The sequence below is a fragment of the Anabrus simplex genome, chromosome 1 (genome assembly GCF_040414725.1).
Source record: "Anabrus simplex isolate iqAnaSimp1 chromosome 1, ASM4041472v1, whole genome shotgun sequence".
Taxonomy (NCBI): Eukaryota; Metazoa; Arthropoda; class Insecta; order Orthoptera; family Tettigoniidae; genus Anabrus; species Anabrus simplex.
The window spans coordinates 1,583,085,599-1,583,110,183 of NC_090265.1; the positions used below are offsets into that span (position 1 = coordinate 1,583,085,599).

At 38.7% G+C, this 24,585-nt stretch overlaps 1 protein-coding gene across 1 annotated transcript in view; it reads right to left on the reverse strand.

Annotated features, from left to right (window-relative positions):
* LOC136862779 (popeye domain-containing 2) overlaps positions 1 to 24,585 on the reverse strand; it is a 255,712-nt gene that overhangs the window by 112,581 nt on the left and 118,546 nt on the right. Inside the window, exon 5 of the mRNA XM_068226268.1 lies at positions 11,643 to 11,687. Coding sequence (XP_068082369.1) covers positions 11,643 to 11,687 — 45 coding nt within the window. The remainder of the gene's footprint in view (positions 1 to 11,642; positions 11,688 to 24,585) is intronic.

Sequence of the window (24,585 nt, forward strand, 5' to 3'; positions counted from 1 at the left end):
AGCCTTATCTCTAGGTTAAACGTTAACCCTTCTCATAATTCCCTTAAGGAACTGTTTATCGGAGTTAAGAATTTTACTGTGAATTCGATCGAAGAAACCTTAAGATTCCTAAGATTCCTTGTAGAAATCAAGGAATCCGCTTGTGTATACTCTGTTGACGATCTGGGTATGTATAGAGCCTTATTTTCCCATTGCGAAGGTATTTTAAAGAGAGAAATTTCTGAGGCTATTTCTCAGAGGTGTAAAATTGATAATTTTCATGAATTAATTCTTGATAAATTTATTCCCTCCTTAGCCCTTCAGAGTCTCATTCCACAGCATTGCTTCAGGACTCAGTACCTTCATGAAAACTTACTAACATACATTGTTGATGTGAAATTCTTTTGTAAGGTGTTCCGAATTACGGTCCCTGAAGAAGAAATGGTGACTCGAATAATAAAAGGGATATCTCCTGCCTATCGGTCTTACCTTTCCCTCACGAGGTGTCCTACTAATTTTAGTGAACTTGAGGCCGCGTGTTCCTTTGCAGAAGATGTAAAGCATGGAGACGCGTCCAGATCGGTACACCTACCCCCCCCTATTTATCCCAGTCATCCAGTGGGTCCTAAAACTGGTAATGGTTCTAATCTTAAAGCATGTTTTGTATGTGGTTCTGTCGAGCATCTCAGGAATTCTTGCCCTTCCAAGAACAGGAAACTGGATATTTGTTGCTATTTGTGTGGTTCTCGGCAACATTCCAAGAATTCCTGCCCTAACTCCTTCCATAGACGTAGCAAATGACAAAAGGGTAATGGTAAACTATTTGCATTTCAAAATTCTGTGAATTCAAACAATGTGAATGAAGTTCTCTGTCCCCCCGAATGTAATAAAATATATGGGCTCGTTTCTTCCCATGGTGCTTTCACTAAGGTGGAAATAAATAATGAAGCTGTTCTTGCATTGGTGGATTCGGGTAGTATGGTGAATTTGATTGATTTTGATTGGTATAATCGCCTGAAGAGTGCCTGTAAATTTTCTGAATTGCAACCCGTTGGCATTAAATGTGTTGCAGCTAATGGTAACAAATTGGATATTTTAGGAACTGTGAGAGTAAAACTAAGAATAGGAAATTTCACTTGGAAAGTTACCTTCCTAGTGGCATCCCAACTACCCTGCAATGTAATTTTAGGATCTGGATTCTTGTCAAAAACGGGATTAGTCCTTGATCTTCAGGACAAAATGTTCTTTTTTAAATTTTCCCCCTCCTGTAAATTTAAATTGATTGAGAGTTCTAGGGGTACCCTTAATGTCTCTTGTGTATCTGGGTCTGAACCAGATGAAAGTTGTGGTATTGAAAACTTAAAACTTGATCATTTAAGTAAAGAAAAGGCTGAGGTAATCCGTGTTCTCTGCAGTGAATTTCCTGAAGTTTTCACCAGTAAATTAGGGCTAACTAATGTTCTTGAATATGATATCGAACTAACTGATACCAAACCTGTGAGGTCTCCCCCGTATAGACTCTCTCCTCCACGTATGTTGGAATTAAAAAAGATTATTGAGAAAATGCTCGCGGAAGGGGTTATCCGTCCTTCTACCTCTCCATATGCCTCTCCTGTTTTCCTTGTACCCAAGCCCTCTGGTGGCTTCCGTGCTGTTTTGGACTATAGGAAATTAAACCAGAAAGTGGTTCTTCAGTCTATTCCGTTACCTGACCTGCACACCTGCTTTGGGTGGTTTTCTGGGGCAAAGTTTTTCACAGTACTGGACCTTAACCAGGCCTACTATCAGATTCCCTTATCTAAGCGGTCGATACCTCTTACTGCCTTCATTACTGACTGGAATTTGTATGAATTTCTCCGGCTCCCGTTCGGTTTAAATTCTGGGGCTGGTGTTCTCACTCGTTTGCTTGATTCTATCTTTTCTGATATCAAATTTAAATGCGTTTTTAACTATCTTGATGATGTCCTTATATATTCTAAAACCTTTGAGGAACATGTGACCCATGTTCGGGAAGTTCTTGAGCGCTTGAGGAAAGCTGGCCTCACCGTTAAGCTATCTAAGGTAGCCTTTGCCCAACCGAGTATGTCCTTTCTTGGGCACGTTGTGTCTTCAGACGGAGTTTCCGTTGATCAATCCAGGACACAGGCCATTCGTGAGTTCCAGCCTCCTAAAGATGTCAAAGGCATTGCTCGTTTTGTGGGAATGGTTAACTTTTTCAGAAAATTTATTCCCAATTTCGCTGAGGTAGCTGCTCCTCTCAATCATTTAAGGCGGAAGGATGTGAAGTTCTTCTGGGGTCCTCTTCAACAAGAAGCATTTGAAAAATTGAAACTTGCTCTGTCGAACGCCCCTGTTTTGGCCATACCTGATTTTTCTAAACGCTTTATTGTTCAGACCGACGCATCTGGAAAGGCTATTGCTGGTGTTCTCCTACAAGAGTACGAGGATGGACGCAGACCTGTTGCATATGCCTCCCGTGTCCTAACCGATCTTGAGAGTAAATACTCTGTTTACGAGCTGGAGTGTCTTGCAGTCCTGTTTGCCCTCGAAAAGTTTCGGCCATTTGTTGAACATGTAAATTTTGACCTGGAGACAGATAATCAGGCTTTGTCGTGGGTTTTGAACCGGCCCAAAAGAACTGGGAGGATCACTCGATGGGCACTTAGAATTTCTGCCTTTAATTTTAAAGTTAAGCATATCAGAGGTACTGATAATGTCATCGCCGATGGTCTAAGCAGAATGTTTGATGGGGAACCTTGTCCTAAGGAAAAATCTGATGTTGTAAATTTTGATGAAAGTAATGTCGTTGGAGTTAGTGCCATCCTTACTAATCTACCTTTACTTTACCATGAATTTGAAGATCATCAGAAATCTGACCCGGAATTAAGTGAGATCATCGACAAAATTAATAATGGAACTCTTGTGAAGCCTTACTCTCTTGTCAAGGGGGTCCTGTGTTGTAAGGGTCGAGGAGACCATAGTTTCAAAATTGTTGTGCCCAAGGTGCTAATACCGACTATCTTCAAGTATTATCACTACTGTCCAATCGGAGGTCATTTAGGTGTGTTCAAGACAAGGCAGAAGATTAGGCAGTTTTTCATTTGGAAAAGGATGGACTGTGACATCAGAAACATGATTAAGTCATGTAAAATTTGTGCCATCAGTAAACCTAGTTTGAACAACCGTGTAGGTTTGTTATCATCCTCACAAGCCTCTCGCCCGATGGAGCGACTATTCATAGACTACGTGGGACCAATGGTTCGATCTTCTCCGGGAAACACTCATATCTTTGTGTGTGTCGATGCGTTCTCACGGTTCACTTGGATCTTGCCTACTAGGTCTACCACTTCTCGGACTACTATTAACTGTCTAAATTATATCTTTGCTTCTTTCGGCCCTCCCAAGTTCCTTGTTTCTGATAATGCCAGTGCTTTCACTAGTCATCTGTTTAAAAGATACCTTTTCGAGTTGTGTATCTCACATGTCACAACCACTCCCTATTATCCAAACCCATCTTATGCTGAAAGAGTAAATAGGAATTTGAAGTCTGCATTGATAGCCTATCATCACCTTAATCAATCTAAGTGGGACTCCTGTTTGCATTGGTTAGCTCATGCTTTCAACTCTGCAATCCATGAGTCTCATGGAAAAACGCCCATGTCCCTTATGTTTTCTTACACTCCATATTCCCCAATGTCAAATGTGCTTGCCATTGATGATCTTTTGCCTGTTCTCTCAAAACCACATGATGTTCGCAAGGTTTGGGACGAAGCAAAGAAAAACCTGTCCGTGTCATATGAGAAAGCCAAGAGAAGGTACAATTTGGGTAGGAAATCAAATAGAGTCAAGGTTGGCGACTCAGTCTTCATTAAATGTTATCCCATCAGTAAAGCTGTTAATAAATTTTCAGCCAAACTGGCACCTAGGTATCAAGGTCCTTGCACCGTATTACAATTTCTGTCCCCGGTATCTATGTTAGTGAGTGACCCGGTTGCTAAAAGAATTAGGCGTGTCCATCTGTCTCAAATTAAACCTGGTTGATGTACAGTACTGTTCTACCATTTCCCTTACTTTGGGGTTTCTGTTTGGTCAAGCACCTGGGGTGCTAGAAACAACATACAACTGAGAACTGCATTTCAGTGAGCTAATTAAACTATTAACACGTTACGGTTTATTGTAAGTGAACTTGTCAGTTTCATTTAGGTGCATGTTTCTGTGATTTTGGAACCTAAGGTTGTTATGCTCCTATTTGTTTTGGTACTGCTAATGTTTCAGGTGTGAACATGGTGGTTTGGTGGTGTGTGGAATTTATCACATGTCTGTTTCTTGGGGTTTGTTACCTATAAGTTTCCTGAGCTGTACATCTAATATCTTACCTTTTCTGGGTTTAAATTTTTATTTATCATGTCAATTCTGCCTTGGCTGTGAGTAGGATTTGATAATGAATTCTTCGAGTCTACCTTTTGTCATCCTTGATACTCATACTGTGGTATTGCAAAAATGTTATGACGGTGTCCTGTTGATATGTATTTAACCTCCTGTGCAGGGTATGTAGTTGGTAGCCTTCTGAACTAATGGTTGCTTGTTTTAATTTTGTCACCTGGGTGATCGTTCTAAAATATATTTAAAAAAAAAAAAAAAAAAAAAAAAATTTGGTCGAGTTTTAACTATCTGGTGGTTGATTTAATCATGGCATATTTTGTTCATATCCTTGACTTGTTTCTGGTATTGGTGATCTTATCATAATTTATCCCTTTGAAATTAGGTTTAATATCTTGTTCTGTATCTTATTTGTGGGCTACTATCGACTTTCAATAATAAGTGTGCCTGAATGCCATTTGTTTAAGCTTCGAAGATTAACACAGTTACTTACCGCTGATCAGTTTCTGCAATCCTTTTGTTTGGGTGAAATCCTTTGGGGTGGTCTGTTAACCTGTGTCGGAGTTGGTAGACCGTTTGCTTCGTGCATGGATCTTGGATCTTTATGGTTTTTCCATCTCTAGCTATTGGTTTCAGTCCCTCGTCATATCAAATGATGCGTTGCCCTTTGATAATTATTCTAAGGACTGACAGTAGTACCTCTATTCTTAGTAATCTCAATTTATTCCTTATTTAGCTTATGGTTTTCCTTTGGTTGAATGTATTATCCCATCGTTTTGAAATTTGGTCCTGTTTTAAAACTTCTCTTCCTCTATGGGTGGTATTAGGTTGTCCTTTATGATGTTTATGGGTCTTGTTGTATTTTATTCCACGCATTACTATTACCGCCACACTACTGAAATATTTTCTTAAATTTACTATCTTCTTGTTGATCTTATCGTTCTGTGCGAGTTGTGGAGTGTATGTTGGGGTGTTATCTGTACCATCTTCCCATCTGTTGATATTATGTTGAGTAGAGAAGTCAATTCATGAACTTGAAGCCTGAGAAGTTATCTTCTTTTACCTTTGTGCTTGGTTTCCTGGTCCTGAATTTGGTGGTGGTGTGGTTTTGCACCATGAATTGGTTAAGATGTTGTGTGGCATGTCGTGGTAGAGGGACCCTGTTGTATTGTCTCTTAGTGCTGGTTAGCAATGCTCCTGTGAGGATTCTGTGAGTCAGTATTAGTTGTGTTATTGCACTCTGGGGGGGTGTTTAAGCACCTCTCATTGAACCATTGTGTCTTTGTGAAGATGGAAATTAATTAAACAGTTTGTGCCTGCAACTCGTATGGTATGTTATGGACTTGGTGAGTGAAAATTGTAGTTACCCGCATAACCTATTGCCCTGATGTCATCCTTTTTTTTTTTTCACTTATAATATTGTAAAGTTCAATTTGGTTAATCCTACCTTCTGTGGTTGTTTTTCCTTTGGTTAATTTGCTAACATTAGTAGTTATCGTTGATTTGTCTGCTTACCGTTCTGCATTCTGGATTGTTGAGCGTGTTATTGCTTACCTAGGTGCTATCTCCTTTTTGGAGTCATCCTGCCCATTAATTTCGATGATCCCTTAGTGGAATTCATTCTTTATTCGGTATGTTGGGTTATTGCCCATCACGTCCCCAGTAGTCATCTAATTGAGGTATCTCATTACCTTTTCTGTTTTAATTGGGTGCACTATTGTGGAAGGTGCTCTAGTTTTTCCTTTCCCAATGTGGGTTGGTTATGAGACTCCGTGTTATATCCTCCTGAAGCCTTGTCCATCAATTCTTGAATGGTACTTTCCTCTGTGCTAGTTTGTTCCTTGCTTAGTGTACCCCCGCGGAATGATTGTCGATGACAAACTGTTGCGCTCCCTACACCTGATAGTACTAGAGGTCTCCAATTCATTCTACCTAGGGTTTCCTTTGCTCGGAAAGGGAATTACCATTAACTCAGTTATGGCTTCACAATGTTTGTGCTATGGTCGGTAGTTGCTCTACTTGATGTGTCCTTTTTGAATAATCTCTTCTTCTGGGTTATGCGTGGTCAATTACTTATGATTTAAAATCTGCCATACCTTATGATCTAATTAGTTACTTGGGTTGAGTCATGGTGGGTTCTTAACAAATAATGAACCAGTGGCTCACTGATCTGTAGATCTCAGTCTGTTTAAAAAAAAAAAAAAAATAAAGGAAAAAGTAGGGGTTCTTTCTCATCTTATCCGTCTGTGGGTGTTTAACTAAAGCTGTGTTTTGGAGGATTGTATCTTAGAATATTACTGGTTTTGGGGATTTTTCTTATTGTGGTAAGGGTTCTCCGGTGGAGCACGTGAATTGATTGTTCTCCTTGTGGCTCCCTGTATAGGTAGAAAACCTTAGTGGATGTCATGTCCATTGTTCTCATTTTCCTCCTACGTTTAAGTTTAGTGTACTGAACCATTTGGTACTTTGTGGTAAGTACTGTAAGCTTGGCATTTATGTTTCACCCTTGGAGTAGGGTGGGTTAAAATTACCCTTGCTTGTGTCTATCTATTATGTGTTGTAATCTTGTGATGTTTGGGGTGCTGGTAGATTATTAGGTTCGTACCTACTTAGTTTAACCTAATTTGTTTTCTTGTGTAATTTTGTTTGGTGGGTCAATTGGTACGATTTAGTCTTGAGTCCGCCTTCTACTAAGTTAAGCTATGTGTGATTTATTATTGATTTTATAAATTTTCTTTACTGTATGAATCACCGGACTTTTTTCTCTCCTTGTGATTTTTCCTTTTCTTTTGCTTGTATGATTGACTATTATGTCAAAAGGAAATGGGCGAGATATTGCATTTCTTGGAAACCTAGAGAATATTTATTTCCTAACCTGTAATAAAGTACTTAATCTTAATATTCTTTAAACGGGTGAATTGTAATATGTAACAGGCTTTACTGGAAGCGCACGGCCTAAAGAGTGTAAATTCAGCTAAAGCTAGCTGTTTTAGACGTTAGATAAATGGAACCCTGTTTGAGGGAAGCGTGATCTCTTTACTAAACTCTTGCCACCACCAACTTGAACTGAAGTGAGGATTGTGATATTAAAATGACTCAAGGTCAGTGTGTTATTGTTATACATACATGAAGTCAGTTGTGGTCTCTATCTAATGTGGACACGATTGGAAATTTAGCTTACTTCTTGACCACTAAACTGAGCTGGAAGCTATATCAGTGAATACACTAAGCTTCGGGGGGAGAGGGCTGTTACGGTGTAACGCAATTTATCCTACCCTGTGAACCTATTTTGAACTGGCAATATCGCCGTAGAAAATCTTAATCTTTCTATATGTCTAAGCGGACGGATTCCCTCGTCCTACTACGTGCTTTGGTGATACTCATCGAACTTATTTATAATTCTTATTGTGGACTGATGGCAACGTCCTTGGATTATCGCATTTCTGAATTGTACGGACTGTTTCATTTCTCTTACAATAAGTGCTGCAATCTTCTGCCAGACACCCACAATGAGTTTCCCCTCCCCTAGCGCTCTTCTCCTATCAGAGCGCGGCTACTTCCTCATGGAGCAAACCTCGCCATTTTGTCCCCGACAGTACGCATTGAGAAGTCATGGCGTGCGGTTGTGTTTATTGGATCCTTAAGATGTTGGCGTCGTGTTGGTGTGAAGACCCCGGCTGAGAGTCTTGAGATGTGGGTTTTAAACCCAAATTACCTTGTTTCCTGCATCGTCCTATTATGATACTTTTCAACTAATTCTGACCAGGGAAAAGCAAACTCATCAGGAAGCATCTGTAAGTATGTGAGGAACTAGCTCATCATGGCTGAGCGTCAGCTTCACCCAAGTAAGTGGGTTCATCATTTGGCAAGTTATATCCTGTGAATATGAAACGGCAAGGAAATTTGTGTGATTCGTGTATTGAAAATTAACTCCTTCAAGGTGGAATTTCGTGAAAATAATTTTTTTGGAAATTACTAAAAGGACGCACGTGTGCTTTATTCTAATAATATTTCAAAATTATTGGTATGTAGTGACTACGTAAATAAGGAAATCCTTTTTAAATTAACTATCATTTTCTCCCGTTAATGATTTTCATTGATCATGTAAATTCAATATGTGTCAGGCACTTAATGCCCTTTATACTGCGTGAGGTTCCGCAGAAGCATATAATTCTGGTTTCCTGGGTTTAAAAAAAAAAAAAAAAAGAATAACCTTGCTTCTATTTTCTGGTATTTTAAACTTTGGTGTTTCCTGATTTTATTTTGGTTCTGGCCTTTGTTGTGCTTGTACTATGTTTGGTTTGGCGGGCGGATGTTTTTTGTTGCTATGGTAACGGTTTTTTTTCGGGAGATGATGGTGATTGTTGCTTGTTGGTTTTGCGTGTTTTATTGTGGAGCCTGAGTTTGCTTAAGAATTTCCGCTTTCGGTGGAAGATTTATTTGCTCCTCACTTGATCTCTTACGGTTTTCTTCCTTTTCCCCTTGTTTACTGTGTGTGTTTTCCGTGCGCTAATCTTATTTGACCCCTCGTAGTTTATTAATTGGGCTAGAGTTCTATGCTCCTGCGAAGCCTCCTCTTATTAAGAAGGTGCAATGAAACTCGTTAATTGAGGGGCTTTCCCTAGGTTTAATACGTTAGTTTTAATTTCATTTTAGTAAGTCTAACAAACGGGCCCCGTTTTAACCTTCTGTGAACAATTTAAGTTTTAATTCGAATCATTTTCTGTTATTATGGTAATATTACCAAGGTGTACTATTTCTAGTGATGGATTTAGTGCCTTTAATTAGTACAACCTTCTGTTTTAAGCTAATGATTTCCATCAGTATCATTTTCTGAAGAGGACTACGTTTTTCAGTTTCATCTGTGTATTTTCTATTATTCACTAATTGTTTTTTGAACTACTTAAAATATTTTTATTCCCTCAGATAGGACGATGTTTTTCTTTTTGGTTTCCTGTTAAGTTTTCATTCTTTAATTAAAAGTTTATTTGATTGAAACCAGTGTCTCCTTTTATTATCTGTGTGGTTCAGCGCCGAAACAAGGAATTTTTATCCATTTCCTCTGGGTGTTTTATTTGGGCCTTGCTGGGTAAGTATCTGTTGGATGTTATTTTCCTATTCTTGTGACTGATTTCCTTAATTTGTTTAATAAACTTTGTTTATTTAACACCGGTTTATAGGTAGTACCAGCCGGTGCATGTTTGCTAATCACTAGTGTAGTGACTTACTGCGCTGGTGGTATAATTATATATTGAATACATTAAATAGGTGAAAGCACTCTTACCCCATTTCATGTTGGCTAAATTTGACAAAAGGAAGAGATAGAATTATAGACATCTTAAGATGCCCAGGTTTAGTTGGTTTCTGACTGGGCGAGTTGGCCGTGCGGTTAGGGGCACGCGGCTGTGAGCTTGCATCCGGGAGATAGTGGGTTCGAATCCCACTGTCGGCAACCCTGACGATGGTTTTCCGTGGTTTCCCATTTTCACACCAGGCAAATGCTGGGGCTGTACCTTAATTAAGGCCACGGCTGCTTCCTTCCAACTCTTAGGCCTTGCCTTTCCCATCCTATCGTCGCCATAAGACCTATCTGTGTCAGTGCGACGTAAATCCACTAACAAAAAAAAAAGAGTCGGTTTCTGAGGGAAGTGTAGGTGGTAAGAACGGTAGGGGTAGACAAAGGTATGAATATGACAAGCAGATTAGAGCAGATGTAGAATGTAGTAGTTATGTAGAAATGAAAAGATTAGCACAGGCTAGGGTGGCATGGAGGTCTGCATCAAAACAGTCTATGGACTGATGACTCAAACAACAACAACAACCACCACCCTCAGTATCCTCACTTTTCTTTTACTGCAGTTAGGTTTCTTTTTCTAAATTTTTGTTGTTCTTTTCTGATTCTAAGTTTTCATTTCTCCTAGTTGCAGCATTGTTTGGGTTAAACCTTATTTAAATTGGGCCACCATGCCCAAGTAAGTTGTTGTGTTTACTCTGTCATTTTTTTTTTTTTTGATCTCATGTGATTTTCAATCCCTAATCTTTTGCTATTTTCAGCCTTTTCTAAAACTATTGTTTCATCGTTTGGATTTTTTTTTCTTTGGCCACTTATGGAGTAGACTATGAGTTTAGCTCTTGTATATTCGGGTTGGGAACTGAGAATTTAACATTCGCATTTCCTTTGTGGTATTTGAATGTATCAGACTTGATTAACTGTGTAAAATGAGGCTTGAAAGCCCACATTGCATGCACTTTCCTTTGTTTTAGGGAATTTTTTTTTGCTTTACATCGCACCAACACAGATAGATCTTACGGCGACGATGGGACAGGAAAGGGCTAGGAGTGGGAAGGAAGCGGCCGTGGCCTTAATTAAGGTACAGCCCCAGCATTTGCCTGGTGTGAAAATGGGAAACCATGGAAAACCATTTTCAGGGCTGCCGGCAGTGGGGTTCGAACCTACTATCTCCCGAATACTGGATACTGGCTGCACTTAAAAGGGATTCTTCAAAGCTCTGCAAGCATTATTGTAGTTTGCTCTTAGAGGCCAGTTCTCCCTAAATTTCTTACTGTATGTACTATTGTAACCTTCCATAATTTTCTATTTCCTGTCTGTGTTTAGGTTCACTTTATTTCCTTGTGTTCATATTTATACATTAGTTAATTTTTCAAAAAATGAAGAGCTGTAGTAAATTGGATTTGACCTATGGCTTTTTGGGTTCATTTGATTTGTCATCTAGACTTGAGACCCTACTGCTTCCTAAAAACTACCCTCTACTACTATAAAGTTAATGGACTGTCTTGAACATTTTTTCATTCAACAGTGAAAAGGAATGTGAGTGAAGATTAATTTAAAGGTAAATAAGCAGAATCCATACAATGATCATGCTGTGGAAAAAAAAAAAAAAAAAGAAAGTTGATGGAAGCGTTTATAAATATTATCACTGTGACCTTAAGTGTGTTAAAAGGGAAAAGAGTTGATAAATAAGATTTCCCATGGCTTCTCTCAGTAATTAATAAAGGCTATTTCTAAACAGAATGTTGAATACCATGTTACTGCTTCATTGTACCTAAAGAGAATTACATTCTATTTCTTAGGTGATAGCTGTGATGAGAGTCTTTCTTGTGCTCTAAGCAAGTAAGTCAAACAAACAAACAAACAAACAAACAAACAAACAAACAAACAAACAAACAACTTCTTGCAATACTAGGCAAATGAACACATAAGGGAACTGAATCAAGCCACACAGTTGTTGTATACGATACATAATGAAGCACTAAGACCAGACCAAAACTGCAAAGTCGTGGTCACTAGAGGAACCAACTACAGGCATCTGAAAGCAGAAAAGGTTCTGTGTGAGCAGTTGTCTAAAGGGAACTAATGTACAATCTTTCCCTCACATCTCAGAAATTGTCAAGAGAGAAACTGTCGACAACATTAATGCAGAATTGCACAGTCATCAAAATGCAAATTTAATATTGAGTAAAATACAGAAATACTGTAGAGAAAGATCGTGCTGTCTTAAAATAGAGTGTAAGATAAATAATGGGCAATACCTCATAATATGATAAATATTGGTATTTTCCTAAGATGAATAGCATAACATTTACAAAAAAGCAAATAATCCTTGTAGTGAAATTTGTTCAAATAGCACATAGTATATGAATAAAATGAATACTGCTTGATCAATGCATTATTTGAAATCTGATTTGTATAGAAAGTTCATCTAGTCATGTGAGAGTCTGCAGTTATCATATTTATATCTGTTATGTACTCCATCGCATAATGGATGCACCACAATCCTCTCTTTAAAATTTTGAAAAAATATCCATGTTGAATTAATGTATTTAATTTTTGATAAAATGTCTTAGTAATGTTTACAATATTAAAATAGGATAGATTACAATATGCTATAAAACTAGTAATAGGAGATTAACGGCTACACAGTTGGTTGTGCTGGCCACACAATACACTTTCCATGAACAATAGCAATTATTTTCCATAGCATGTGTGTAAAGGAAATGAGATAATACAGTATTTTCAGAGTGTGTGTAGTGTTTATTGACAATAATGAGAAATGAAGGACAGGGTAGTCATGTTCAAAGTTTTTAAACAACAATGTATAAAAACTCTAGTCATCATTGGTTCTTTTAAACATGGACAAACACACTCCGTGAGTAATAACCCAGTACTGTTGAATGCCTGGAGTAGTCAGGAATGAGGTAAGTCTGTATGTGTCAACAGTAGCTATAAAATGATAGTGGTTTCATTTTAACAATACGCAATTTTAAGTTACAGTACACTGAATGTCATTGTGTCCATTACATAAGTTACAGAGCTATATCTTGAGTTGAAGTGTTCATCTAAAAAACATGTGGCATCAGGAAGGGCTTAAAACCCAGCCAAAACCAAAATGAGCCTAGGTGGCTCCAGCGACCCCAGAGTACCTGAGATAAACTGAAGAAAGTGTGCATATGGCCTCCGGAGAGGCCTAGTGTAGGTTGAGTTGATGCCTGCGGGCAACCTGCACATCTATGAGGATAGGGTCCTGCTTAGGATGAAATTTAATGTTGAAGACATACACACACCCAGTCCCCCAACCTAGAGGAATTAACCAATGAAGGTTAAAATCCCTAACCTGGATGGGAATCAAACCTGGGACCCCCTGGACCAAAAGCCAGCATACTAACCAGTTGGCCATGGAGCCAGATACAGCTGATTCTAGGAATTGATGGACTGTAGACATGTTTGTAGTACGCCCTTCCGGCGTCCAGGATAGGTGACATACACACACCCAGTCCCCAAGCTAGAGGAATTAACCAATGAAGGCTAAAATCCCTAACCTGGCTGGGAATCAAACCTAGAACCCCCTGGACCAAAAGCCAGCATACTAACCAGTTGGCCATGGAGCCAGATACAGCTGATTCTAGGAACTGATTGATTGTAGACTTGTTTGTAGTACGCCCTTCCCGCGTCCAGTATAGGTGACTTAAAGATATCCCAACTAGATCTCAGGGTTCATTGTTTCTACCTTCATAAATATTTTTAACATGGGATTCAAATAATGCTGATACGCTATATAGATCTATCTATTATCAGAATTAATGGACGTCTCCATCTGATTTATCATGAAATTGCAAGAAAATAGATAATTCTACAGCTTAAATTTAAGTTGACCTATGTTATATGGAAAACATGAATAACACATCATATTAACCTTAATTAATGTCATTTATTCAAGAAAATAATTACATAGATGCGAAAGGTAAAATTGTGAAACTAAGTTTATAAATTAATGAATGTTCGTTTTTCTGATATGTAATGATCATCTATGCTCATATCATCGACATCAATCATGCAATTATGTTCATATATCACAACTGAAATGGGTTATTGATTATATTCAATGAAATACTCAAAGAAAAATAATAAATTGCATCTTTACATGGGAAATCATTGGTTATATCGATCTGAAGGATCATTCTATACATTAGTTTCTGCTAATTTTGCTTACAACAAGTTTCGTTAATATTATTATTGTTATTTTCGTTTTGTACCATTTCAATATAAGTTTCCGGAAAAGATAAGTTTCTTACTCGACAGCATAAATCTACTTCTATACAAGTTAAAATTATTATTATTATTATTATTATTATTATTATTATTATTATTATTATTATTATTATTATTATTATTATTATTATTATTGTTAACCATCATAATATTTTATAATAATTCATTTTAATGTAAATCAACCGTTGTGTATAACAAGGTAATAAGATTATCAAATGTGACCAAATATATCAATAAATGACCTAATATGAGAGTTATTCTAAGTGTCTTGCCTAGGGAAAAGCATTTTTGAACACACTATGTACTATCTACATACATACATACATACATATATACATTATCATTAAAGACTGTTATGTCTTTCAGTGTTCAGTCTGCATGCCTCTGTGAATTTCCTAAACATCGCTACAATCCTCTATTTGTAACTGGTGCTGTGGCCTCATTTGGTTCTATACCTCTTATCTTTAAATCATTAGAAACTGAAAATGGACAGTGAACCAAACACCCTGGTATTTGCTGATGATGTGCTTTGATGGGGAGAGACAGAAGCTGAAGTTCAGAAGAAACTTAATGAATGGAACAACACATTCAAAAATTTTGGACTGAAGATGAGCGAAACAAAGACAGTGGAAATGACCACCAACAGGGAAGGAACAAGCTCAAATATATTTCTGGAAGGAGCAAAAATCGAATCAGCTTCCCACTTCAAGTACCTCGGAAGCACAATATCGAAAGACAACACTGTTAGGCAGGAAATACTCAGCAGGACACAGAAAGCATCGAACTTCTACAGTCAAGTCGGGAATCTCCTCTGGAACTGCAAAATACCACAGGAAGTGAAAACAATCATGTACCACACTTACTTCGTACCAATCCTCACGTACGGTTTAGAGACATGTACCCTACTAAACAAAGACTTCAGTAGAATCCAAGCAACTGAAATGAGATTCATTAGAACCATGAACCAAACAACCAGAAAGGACAAGATCGGAAATGAAGTGAATAGGAAAGTAGCTGGTATTGAGGTTCCTATTATCAGTGTCATAAAGAAACACAGGATTTAGTGGTATGGGCACGTAATGAGAATGAACAGGGAAAGACCTGCCAGAAAATATTCCGACCTTAATCTCATAGGGAGAAGACCACAGGGAAGACCAAGAAAATGTTGAATAGAGACTGTAAGATCAGATGTGGAGCAGAGAGGATACAAATGGGAGGATGTACTGGATCAGAAGTTGTATGAAGACAGAAGGAGATGGCGAGCGCTTGTACACCACACCCGGGAAACTGGAGTTGGGAAATGATGATGATGGTGATGATGATGATAATGATGAGAAACAGAGTCTAACCATCGTCATCTTAGTCTCCGTCTACTTCTCTTAACCTCCATAACAGAGTCCATTATTCTCCTAGGTAACCTATCCTCCTCCATTTGCCTCACATGACCCCACCACCGAAGCTGGTTTATGCGTACAGCTTCATCAATGGAGTTCATTCCTAAATTAGCCTTTATCTCCTCATTCCGAGTACCTACCCTCCTGCCATTGTACCCACCTGTTTGTACCAGCAATCATTCTCGCTACTTTCATGTTTGTTACTTCTAACTTATGAATAAAATATCCTGATTCCACTCAGCTTTCGTTCCCATAAAGCAAAGTTGGTCTGAAAACAGACTGATGTAAAGATAGTTTTGTCTGGGAGCTGACTTCCTTCTTACAGAATACTGTTGATCGCAACTGCGAGCTCATGGCATTAGCTTTACTACACCTTGATTCAATCCCAGTTAGTATATTGCCATCCTGGGAGAGCACACAACCTAAATACTTGAAATTATCGACCTGTTCTAGCTTTTAAAGATAAAAATTTCATGATGTTCCATACTGAACTGTATCACAATTAAACTGAAATAACAAATAACGTAATTCAATCTATTCAATACAAGTAAATAAGAAATGTAGTGTTACATTCTTATTTAATTATAAGCGGAAGCAGTACAGGATTCGACCACCAATCTGGGTCATCATCAACCAAATAAAAATACAAAAACAGTGCATAGGAAAAAAAGAAAATAGAACGATGTGTCTTTTTCAATCAAATTTTGTTGGTTATTTTTAGGGTTTTTAACGTGTGAGGAGAAGAATGGGTTTTTCTGACACAACTTTAAAGAAATTTAGGAGTTAGGTTATAGGAAATGCATTGTTTTAGGAAGTCTATATCCTTTCCTAATTTAGCAATCTTGATCTATAGGCCCATGTACGAGAAGGTATTGTTTTTGTATTTTTATTTGGTCGATGATGACCCAGATTGATGGTCGAAACGGGTACCGCTTCTGCTTATAATTAAATAAGAATGTAACACTACATTTCTTATTTACTTGTATTGAATAGATTGAACTACGTTACTTGTTATTTCAATTTAATTGTGATACAGTTCAATACAGAACATCATGAAATTTTTATCTTTAAATGCACAAGCTAACCAAGCTAAACATAAAGCCTTCTCTTACATGGGCCTGAAGATCAAGATTGCTAAATTAGGAAAGGATATCAACTTTTTAAACAATGCATTTCCTATAACCTTACTCCTAAATTTTTTCAAACATGTGTCAGAAAACCCCATTGTTCTCTGCACATGTTAAAAACCCAAAAAATAACCAATAAAATTCGGTTGAAAAAAGACTCATCCTTCTATTTTCTTTTTTCCTATGCATTGTTTTTGTATTTTTATTTGGTTGATGATGACCCAGACTGGTGGTCGAAACTGGTACCGCTTCCGCTTATAATTAAATAAGAATGTAACACTACAGTTCTTATTTACTTGTACTGAATAGGTTGAACTACGTTATTTGTTATTTCAATTTAACTGTTCTAGCTTGGTATCACTAATCTGACATTCAATTGTGTTGAATTTCTTACCTACTGACATCAATTTAGTCTTCGAGAGGCTAATTTTCATTCCATACTCATTCCACTTATTTTCAAGTTCCAAAAACTTGTGCTTTCGGCACAATCTGCCATTAAGACCAAGTCGTCAGCATAGGCCAGACTGCTTACTACATTTCCACATAATTGAATCCCTCCCTGCCATTTTATACCTTTCAGCAGATGATCCATGTAAACTACGAACAGCGAAGGTGAAAGATTACAGCCTTGTCTAACCCCTGTAAGTACCCTGTACCAAGAACTCATTCTACCATCAATTCTCACAGAAGCCCAATTGTCAACATAAATGCCTTTGATTGATTTTAATAATCTACCTTTAATTCCATAGTCCCCCAAAATATGGCAAACATCTTTTCCCTCGGTACCCTGTCATATGCTTTTTCCATATCTACGAAACATGAACAAACTGCCTATTCTTCTCGTAGCATTTTTCATTTACCTGGTGCAGATGGAAAATCTGATCCTGACAGCCCCTGTGTGGTCTGAAACCACACTGATTTTCATCCAACTTCCTCTCAACCATTCATCGCACCCTTCCTTCCAAGATTGCAGTGAATACTTTGCCTGGTACACTAATCAAATGAGATACCTCGATAGTTGTTGCAATCCTTCCTGTTCCCCTGCTTACAGATGGGTGCAATTACTGCTTTTTGTCCAATCTAAAGGTACCTTACCAACACTCCATGCTAATCTTATCATTCTATGAAGCCATTTCATCCCTGCCTTCCCACTACACTTCACAATTTCAGGTCTAATTTCATCTATTCCTGCTGCTTTATGACAATGGAGTTTATTTACCATTCTTTCCACTTCCTCAAGCGTAATTTCACCAACATCATTTTCCTCCTCTCCATGAGCTTGGCTGTACGCAACAGCCCAGGAAGTTTTCCTTTTACGTTGAGAAGATGTTCAAAATATTCCCTCCCCCTCTCCAGTGATTTCCTGGGATCTATTATGAATTCACCTGAATTACTCAAAACACTGTTCATTTCTTTTTTCCCTCCCTTCCTTTATTACTGCCCAGAAAGGTTTCCCCTGCTGCTTGACCTAGCCTTTCCAGTTATTACCAAAATCTTCCCACGACTTCTTTTTGGATTCAACAACTATTTGTTTCACTCTGTTTCTTTCATCTACGTATAATTCCCTGTTTGCATCGGTCCTTGTATGGAGCCATTTCTGATCCTTATTATTATGTTTCCAAACTGCTCTCACTTCATCATTCCACCAAGATGTTCGCCTTTTCCCATCTTCACACTCACAGTTGTTCCTAGGCATTCCCTTGCTGTTTCTACTACAGCATCCCTGTATGCCACCCATTCTCGTTCTATATCCTGAACCTGCTTACTGTTTACTGTTCGGAACTTCTCACTAATCATACCCATATACTCCTGTTCATTTCCTCATCCTGGAAATTTTCTACCCTTATTCGCTTGCAGACAGATTTCACTTTCTCTACACTAGGCCTAGAGATACTTAGTTCCCTACAGATCAGATAGTGGTCTTTATCATCGAAAAATCCCCTGGAAAACTCGTACATTCCTAACAGATTTGAAGTCGGTTAAGATATAGTCTATTATGCATCTGGTACCCCTAACCTCCCATGTGTAGCAGTGAATAGCCTTATGCTTGAAGAATGTATTCGTAACTGCTAAACCCATACTAGCACAGAAGTCCATAAAACGCTTCCCATTCCCATTAGCTTTCATATCTTCCCCACATTTACCAATCACCCTTTCGTATCCTTCAGTTCTATTCCCAACTCTCGCATTGAAATCGCCCATTAGCTCTATTCTATCCTTGCTGTTGAACCTGACAACGATGTCACTCAATGCTTCATAAAACTTGTCAACTTCGTCCTCATCTGCACCCTCACATGGTGAATACACTGAGACAGTTCTAGTCCTAATTCCTCCAACTGCCAAATCTACCCACATCATTTGCTCATTTACGTGCCTAACAAAAACTGTGTTAGGTGCAATGTTATTCCTGATAAACAGCCCTAGCCCATACTCTTCCCTTCCCTTTCTAACACGCGTCAAGTACACTTTAAAATCTCCTGTCTCTTCCTCGTTATCTCCCCTTACCCGAATATCACTTACTCCTAGCACATCCAGATGCATATTCTCTTTGCTGACTCAGCCAGTTCTACTTTCTTTCTTCCATAAGCCCCATTAATATTTGATAGCTCCTCATCGAATTCCATTTTGTTCGCCAAGTTGTTTCCAAGGAGTCCCTCGCCTGTCAAATGGGAGTGGGACTCTGTTACTCCCATAGGTTCGAGGCTTGCTTAAAATGTTCTGAGCTTGGTAAATTCATGAAGCAGGATGCTACTTTACTTACACACAGTCCAAGTGAGGATCTCTCCTCTAACAGGTTAAGGACCATCGGTGGATTGTATAGTCCTAGCCGCGTGAGCACAAGGAGGGCCATGACTCAGAATATGTCCGAGATGTCCACTCCCGTTCCATAGCAACTGGTATCCTGACTCTCAGGACAACTTACTAGGCCAGTCAGCCGTTGCCCATGGTTCACGAACTAGGACGTGACTACAGTAATCCACACCATGAACCATTTTTAATATCTACTCTCAATTACATTTATCACACAATATGATAATTATCCATGTTAGTCTCCATTATACCATCATTATTTGGGAAAAATTGAATTTCAAAATAGAAATATTAAGTTAAAATATCCAAGTGCATAACCAAGATGGCTGCCAAATGCAAGATCTAGTGTGGTGTAAGAGCATCAAATATCTATATATAAGGGGAACTGTGCTTGTTAGTGGCTTCCTGGCAGTATTTATGACACTGTGACATATTTACTGTATGTGAGTGTTGTCTAGTGAATTTGTGATCATTTGATATTGGTTTTTTAACGTAAGTCTATTGTGTTTTTTATGCCATAGGTGATAGTCATCTTGTTTGACCCTCAATCCATAGACAACATTACTAAGAGAGACACTCAATACATTTATTTACTATATTTGCATTTGCCCTAAGTGTCAGCCATTTTGTTCTATCTGCTATTAATGCCATGGAAACTATGACAAAAACAGAAACAATGCATGCTCTTATCGACGTAGCCAATGAATTGGAATCTATACCTGTTGGCACCATTACAATGGACGTATTTTGGACGGATAGATATTACTACCTTAATCTTTAGGGTCTGGTTCTCCAGGTTGGGGGTTGGGCGTGAGGCCAACACCCCCACACCATGAAAAACAAATTGTCACGAAACGCCAAGGTATAGCCTCGGATTCAAAACGGGACAATAATGACAACTGGAAAGTCAATGGTTAATGAGAGAAGGTTACAAAACAATACAGGCTGAATTGTGGCACTTGGAATGCAAGATCACTGTATGCACCTGGAGCGGTTAAGGTGTTGGATGAAGAACTGAATAGGTATAATCTAGACATAGTGGCCTTGTAAGAGATGAGATGGCCTGGAGAAGGGATGCATAAATATAAATTCTATAGCTACTTCCATAGTGGAAATGCAGAAGGCAAACATCAATTTGGAGTTGGTTTTGCAGTAGCCAATAGAACGAAAGGGAACATTATGGTTCAAGGCAATCAATGAAAGGATATGCTGGTTAAGAATGAAAGGAAAGTTTTACAACCTAACAATGATATCATTCCATGCACCTACGGAAGAAAAAGATGGTGATGAAAAAGACAGATTCTACGAAGATCTAGAATCAGTATAAAAAGATGCACAATCTTATGACGAAAAAGTGTTCTTTGGTGATGCCATTGCCAAAGTAGGAAGAGACACTCTTTCAAGACCCTATATTGGCCTAAATAGTCTACATGACTCCTCCAACAACAACGGGATGAGACTTATCAATCTGGCAACTTCAAAAAACTTAAGGATTATGAGCACCTATTTTCCTCGCAAAAACATTTATAAAGTAACCTGGAAGTCACCTGACGGAAACATTCGGAACCAAATAGACCACATACACTAGTGGATGATAGACACAGAAATATTATTGAGAATGTAAAATCTCAAAGAGCTGCAGAAATATTATCAGATCACTAACTCGTGGTGATGACACTCTGTGGAAAAATAGAATGCGATAAAAGCAGGAGAAGAGAAGCAGGCCAGGAAATTAATCTACATATAATGAGAGAAGACAATATTAAGGAAAGATACGCTTTTGAAATCAGAAACAGGGGTTTGCCACATTAGAAGATGAGGAAGACGATGTAGACGAATTATGGTCCTAACTCAAGACCGGAGTCCAACATGCTGCAGAAGAGGTGCTGAAACGATCGGAAAATAGGAGGAGGAGGAGCAGAGGATGGTTTAATGATAGGTGCAAAGATGCTATCAAAAAGAGAAGAGCGACCAAAATGTTGTGGCTGATAAACGAAGATGAAAGAATGAGGTTGGAATACATGGATGCAGCCAGAGAAGCAAGAAAAGTCCTCCGAACAGAAAAGCGTGGGTATATAAACAGAAAGATAACCTTAGCAGAAGAGGACAAAACGTTAGGTAATACAAGAGACTTTTACAGAACAGTCAGATACTTCCAGAAAGGATATACCGCAAGGGTAGATATCATCAAATATCAAGCAGGACAAATGATAACAGATGAGATGAAAGCTATGGAGGAATGGAAAAACTATTTCAAAAATCTCCTGAATGTGGAGGAAAACATTAATAATGTTACAAGAATAGAAGATGCAGAAGAGGAAGAAGAAGAAGAAGAAGAAGAAGAAGAAGAAGAAGAAGAAGAAGAAGAAGACGAAATATACAGAGAAAATAGAGCGACAATACAAACAGGGGAGAATGAATTGCCTAGCAGGGATGAAGTAGGAGTAATCATAAAGATGCTGAAGAAAGGGAAGGCACCAGGAACAGATGGAATACTTGCAGAGATGTTGAAAGAGGGAAGAGATATCTTACAAGACAGAATGCACCACCTGATCTGTGTAATTTGGAGGAACGAAAAGATTCCGGCAGAATCAACGGCTCTAATCTGCTCGTATCTGCTACATGAAAACACTGACTCACACTTTGCAATGTTCAGTTTCTTGCCTGATCTAATCAGATATGTGAACACTCAGATGAATATGGAAGCTCACAGATGTGCATCCCTAACCGCACCTCCAACTCGCCTGGTTACCAAATGTATGGTGAAACATTATTTAGACAGACATTTCAAGTTCCAATATTTTGATCTACGTTGAATTTTAAATTCTTCTTCTTCTCCTTGGCCTTTTTTTCCTATTTACTGGAGTCTGCACTTGACTTGGATTACGACCGAGTGCCTTCCTTTACTACAACACTGTTTTTTTACGAATGCTAAAAGAACTGGAATTACAGATAGGCCTAAGGCTTTTTGCAGGTGAAATTATACTGTATAGTATGGTAAATAAGTTACAGGATTGTGAGTGACCACAAAGAGACCTCGACAATGTTGTAGCTATACCTATTTTGAAACTTCTCTTGATGTGTGATTATACTGATTAATAATAAAAATAACATACATACAAACTGTGTCTGAAAAGTTCGGTGAGTGGTCTCGTGAAATAAAGACAACGTAAGTTACACACAAAACTTCTTTACTGGCCTTAAAAGTAATCTCCATTAGCTACAACACACCTTTGACATCGACTGTAAAGCTGCTGGAAGCTGGCAGCAAACGCTTCTTTTGGAATCTCCCGGAGAACCCTTGTCACGCGTTGTTGAATACCTGCTACACTTTCGAACCGGTGGCCTTTCAGGGCTAATTTAAGACGGGGGAACAAAACAAAATCTGCCGGCGCCAAATTCCGAGAATACGGAGGGTGTGGAAGAACAGTCTCCTGGCGTTCAGCGAGGAACTGGGTCACGCGGACCGCGGTGTGCGGACGGGCATTGTCGTGGAGGAGCTTCCACTGTCCACTCCGGTACAGTTCAGGCCGAACCCGTCTGATGCGTTGCAGTAGCCGTTTCAAAACTCCCTCGTAGAATTTCGCGTTGATAGGTGTACCCTGGGGTACAAATTCATTATGAATGACACCATTGCTGTCGAAAAGGGCGATCAGCATTGTCTTAATCTTGGACTTTGTGCGCCGACTTTTCTTGGGAGGCGGAGAAGACGCTGAACACCACGCCATTGACTCTCTTGGTCTCCGGATCATACTGGTAGCACCACGACTCGTCTTCTGTAATGATAGTTTTCAACACCTCCGGATTTTGGTCACAAACGTCAATGAAATCTCCCGACGTTTCCTTCCGAGTTTGCTTCTACTTGTCTGTCAGGTCATGCAGTACAAACCGGGCACAAATCTTCCGCTTTTCCAAATGTTCGTGAACAAAGGTCCTTACACTGTCCTTGCCTACACCCACTCCATCTGCTATCATTCGTAAGGACAGTCGCCGATCATTCGCAAGCATCTGTCGCACTCGTTCGATGTTGTTTGGAGATGTGCTTGTGGTTGGTCGACCCGACCGCGCCTCGTCCTCAACACCTTCCTTCCCATCTCGAAAGCGTTTAAACCAGCCAAAAGCGCACTTCTTACTCACTGCTTGAGCGTGGTAAACTTGCACTAACATTGCGTGTTTTTCCGTTGCCGCTTTGCCTAGGTGGAAGCAAAAATTCATGTTAACGCGTTGCTCGGTTTTGAACTCCATTGTGCAATGACACGAGTCCTCACATTGCCTCCGTGGTGTGTGTTGCAGCGTTCAACTCCGTTTAAGTGTGTTGAGTTGACCGATAGGGGACACTTAGTGTCATGTTTCGCAATGCGTATGCGCGAGCGCATCATCCGAACTAGCACGGTGTACAAACTAGCCGACCATTCGCCGAACTTTTCAGACACAGGTTGTACATCTCCATTAGAGACTGTTATGCCTTTCATCGTTCGGTCTGCAATCCTCTATTCGTAAATAATAATAATAATAATAATAATAATAATAATAATAATAATAATAATAATAATAATAATAATAATAAATGTCCGGAAATATCACCAGATCGATCTCTTATTTTAACAAAGAGAGATAATTCTTCCTTTTCTCCCAGGACGTGTACTTCAGGCCGTGTTGTGCACATCTTATTCGGGCTTACCTAACCCTCTGAAAACTACAAAAAGTTTAGGGAACAGTACCTGGATTGTATACCTTCCCACTGACTTGAAATCAACCAGCTGTTATTTTGTTATATTATATATAATATATCCACACCTCAGATTTCATCAATACATACAACACATAATATATATACAAATCTTAAAAACAAGTATACGATAATAATGAACCTTACACAAATAAACCAAAGCCTAGAAAGTTCCCCACTAACACTTGAACATATTGTACATAACAAAGATAAAAGTACGTGGTATCACAAATCTTCAAAGAAATAAATGCAAATTATTAGAGTAGGGTAGTATAAAGGTTATTAATATGGTGCTCGGTAAAATGCTTTGAAGACTATGCGAAAATATGAACGATGAAGTTAATTGAATGAACAGTTTGAGAATGAATAAATGGCATAAAATACAGTAAGTTTCTCAGGAAAAAATATGAAAATGTAGCCTGCATGGGAACACAGTAATCTTAGGATTTTGAACAGCTATGAAAGAATTAAAAACGAGAATGAGTAACAGGATTCCGGTTAATCAATTTCATCATCGCTCACTGCTAGCGGTTAAGCTAGGTCGAAATCACATGTGCCATTTCACTGTTATGAGAAGTTACGACCGTAAGTAGAACA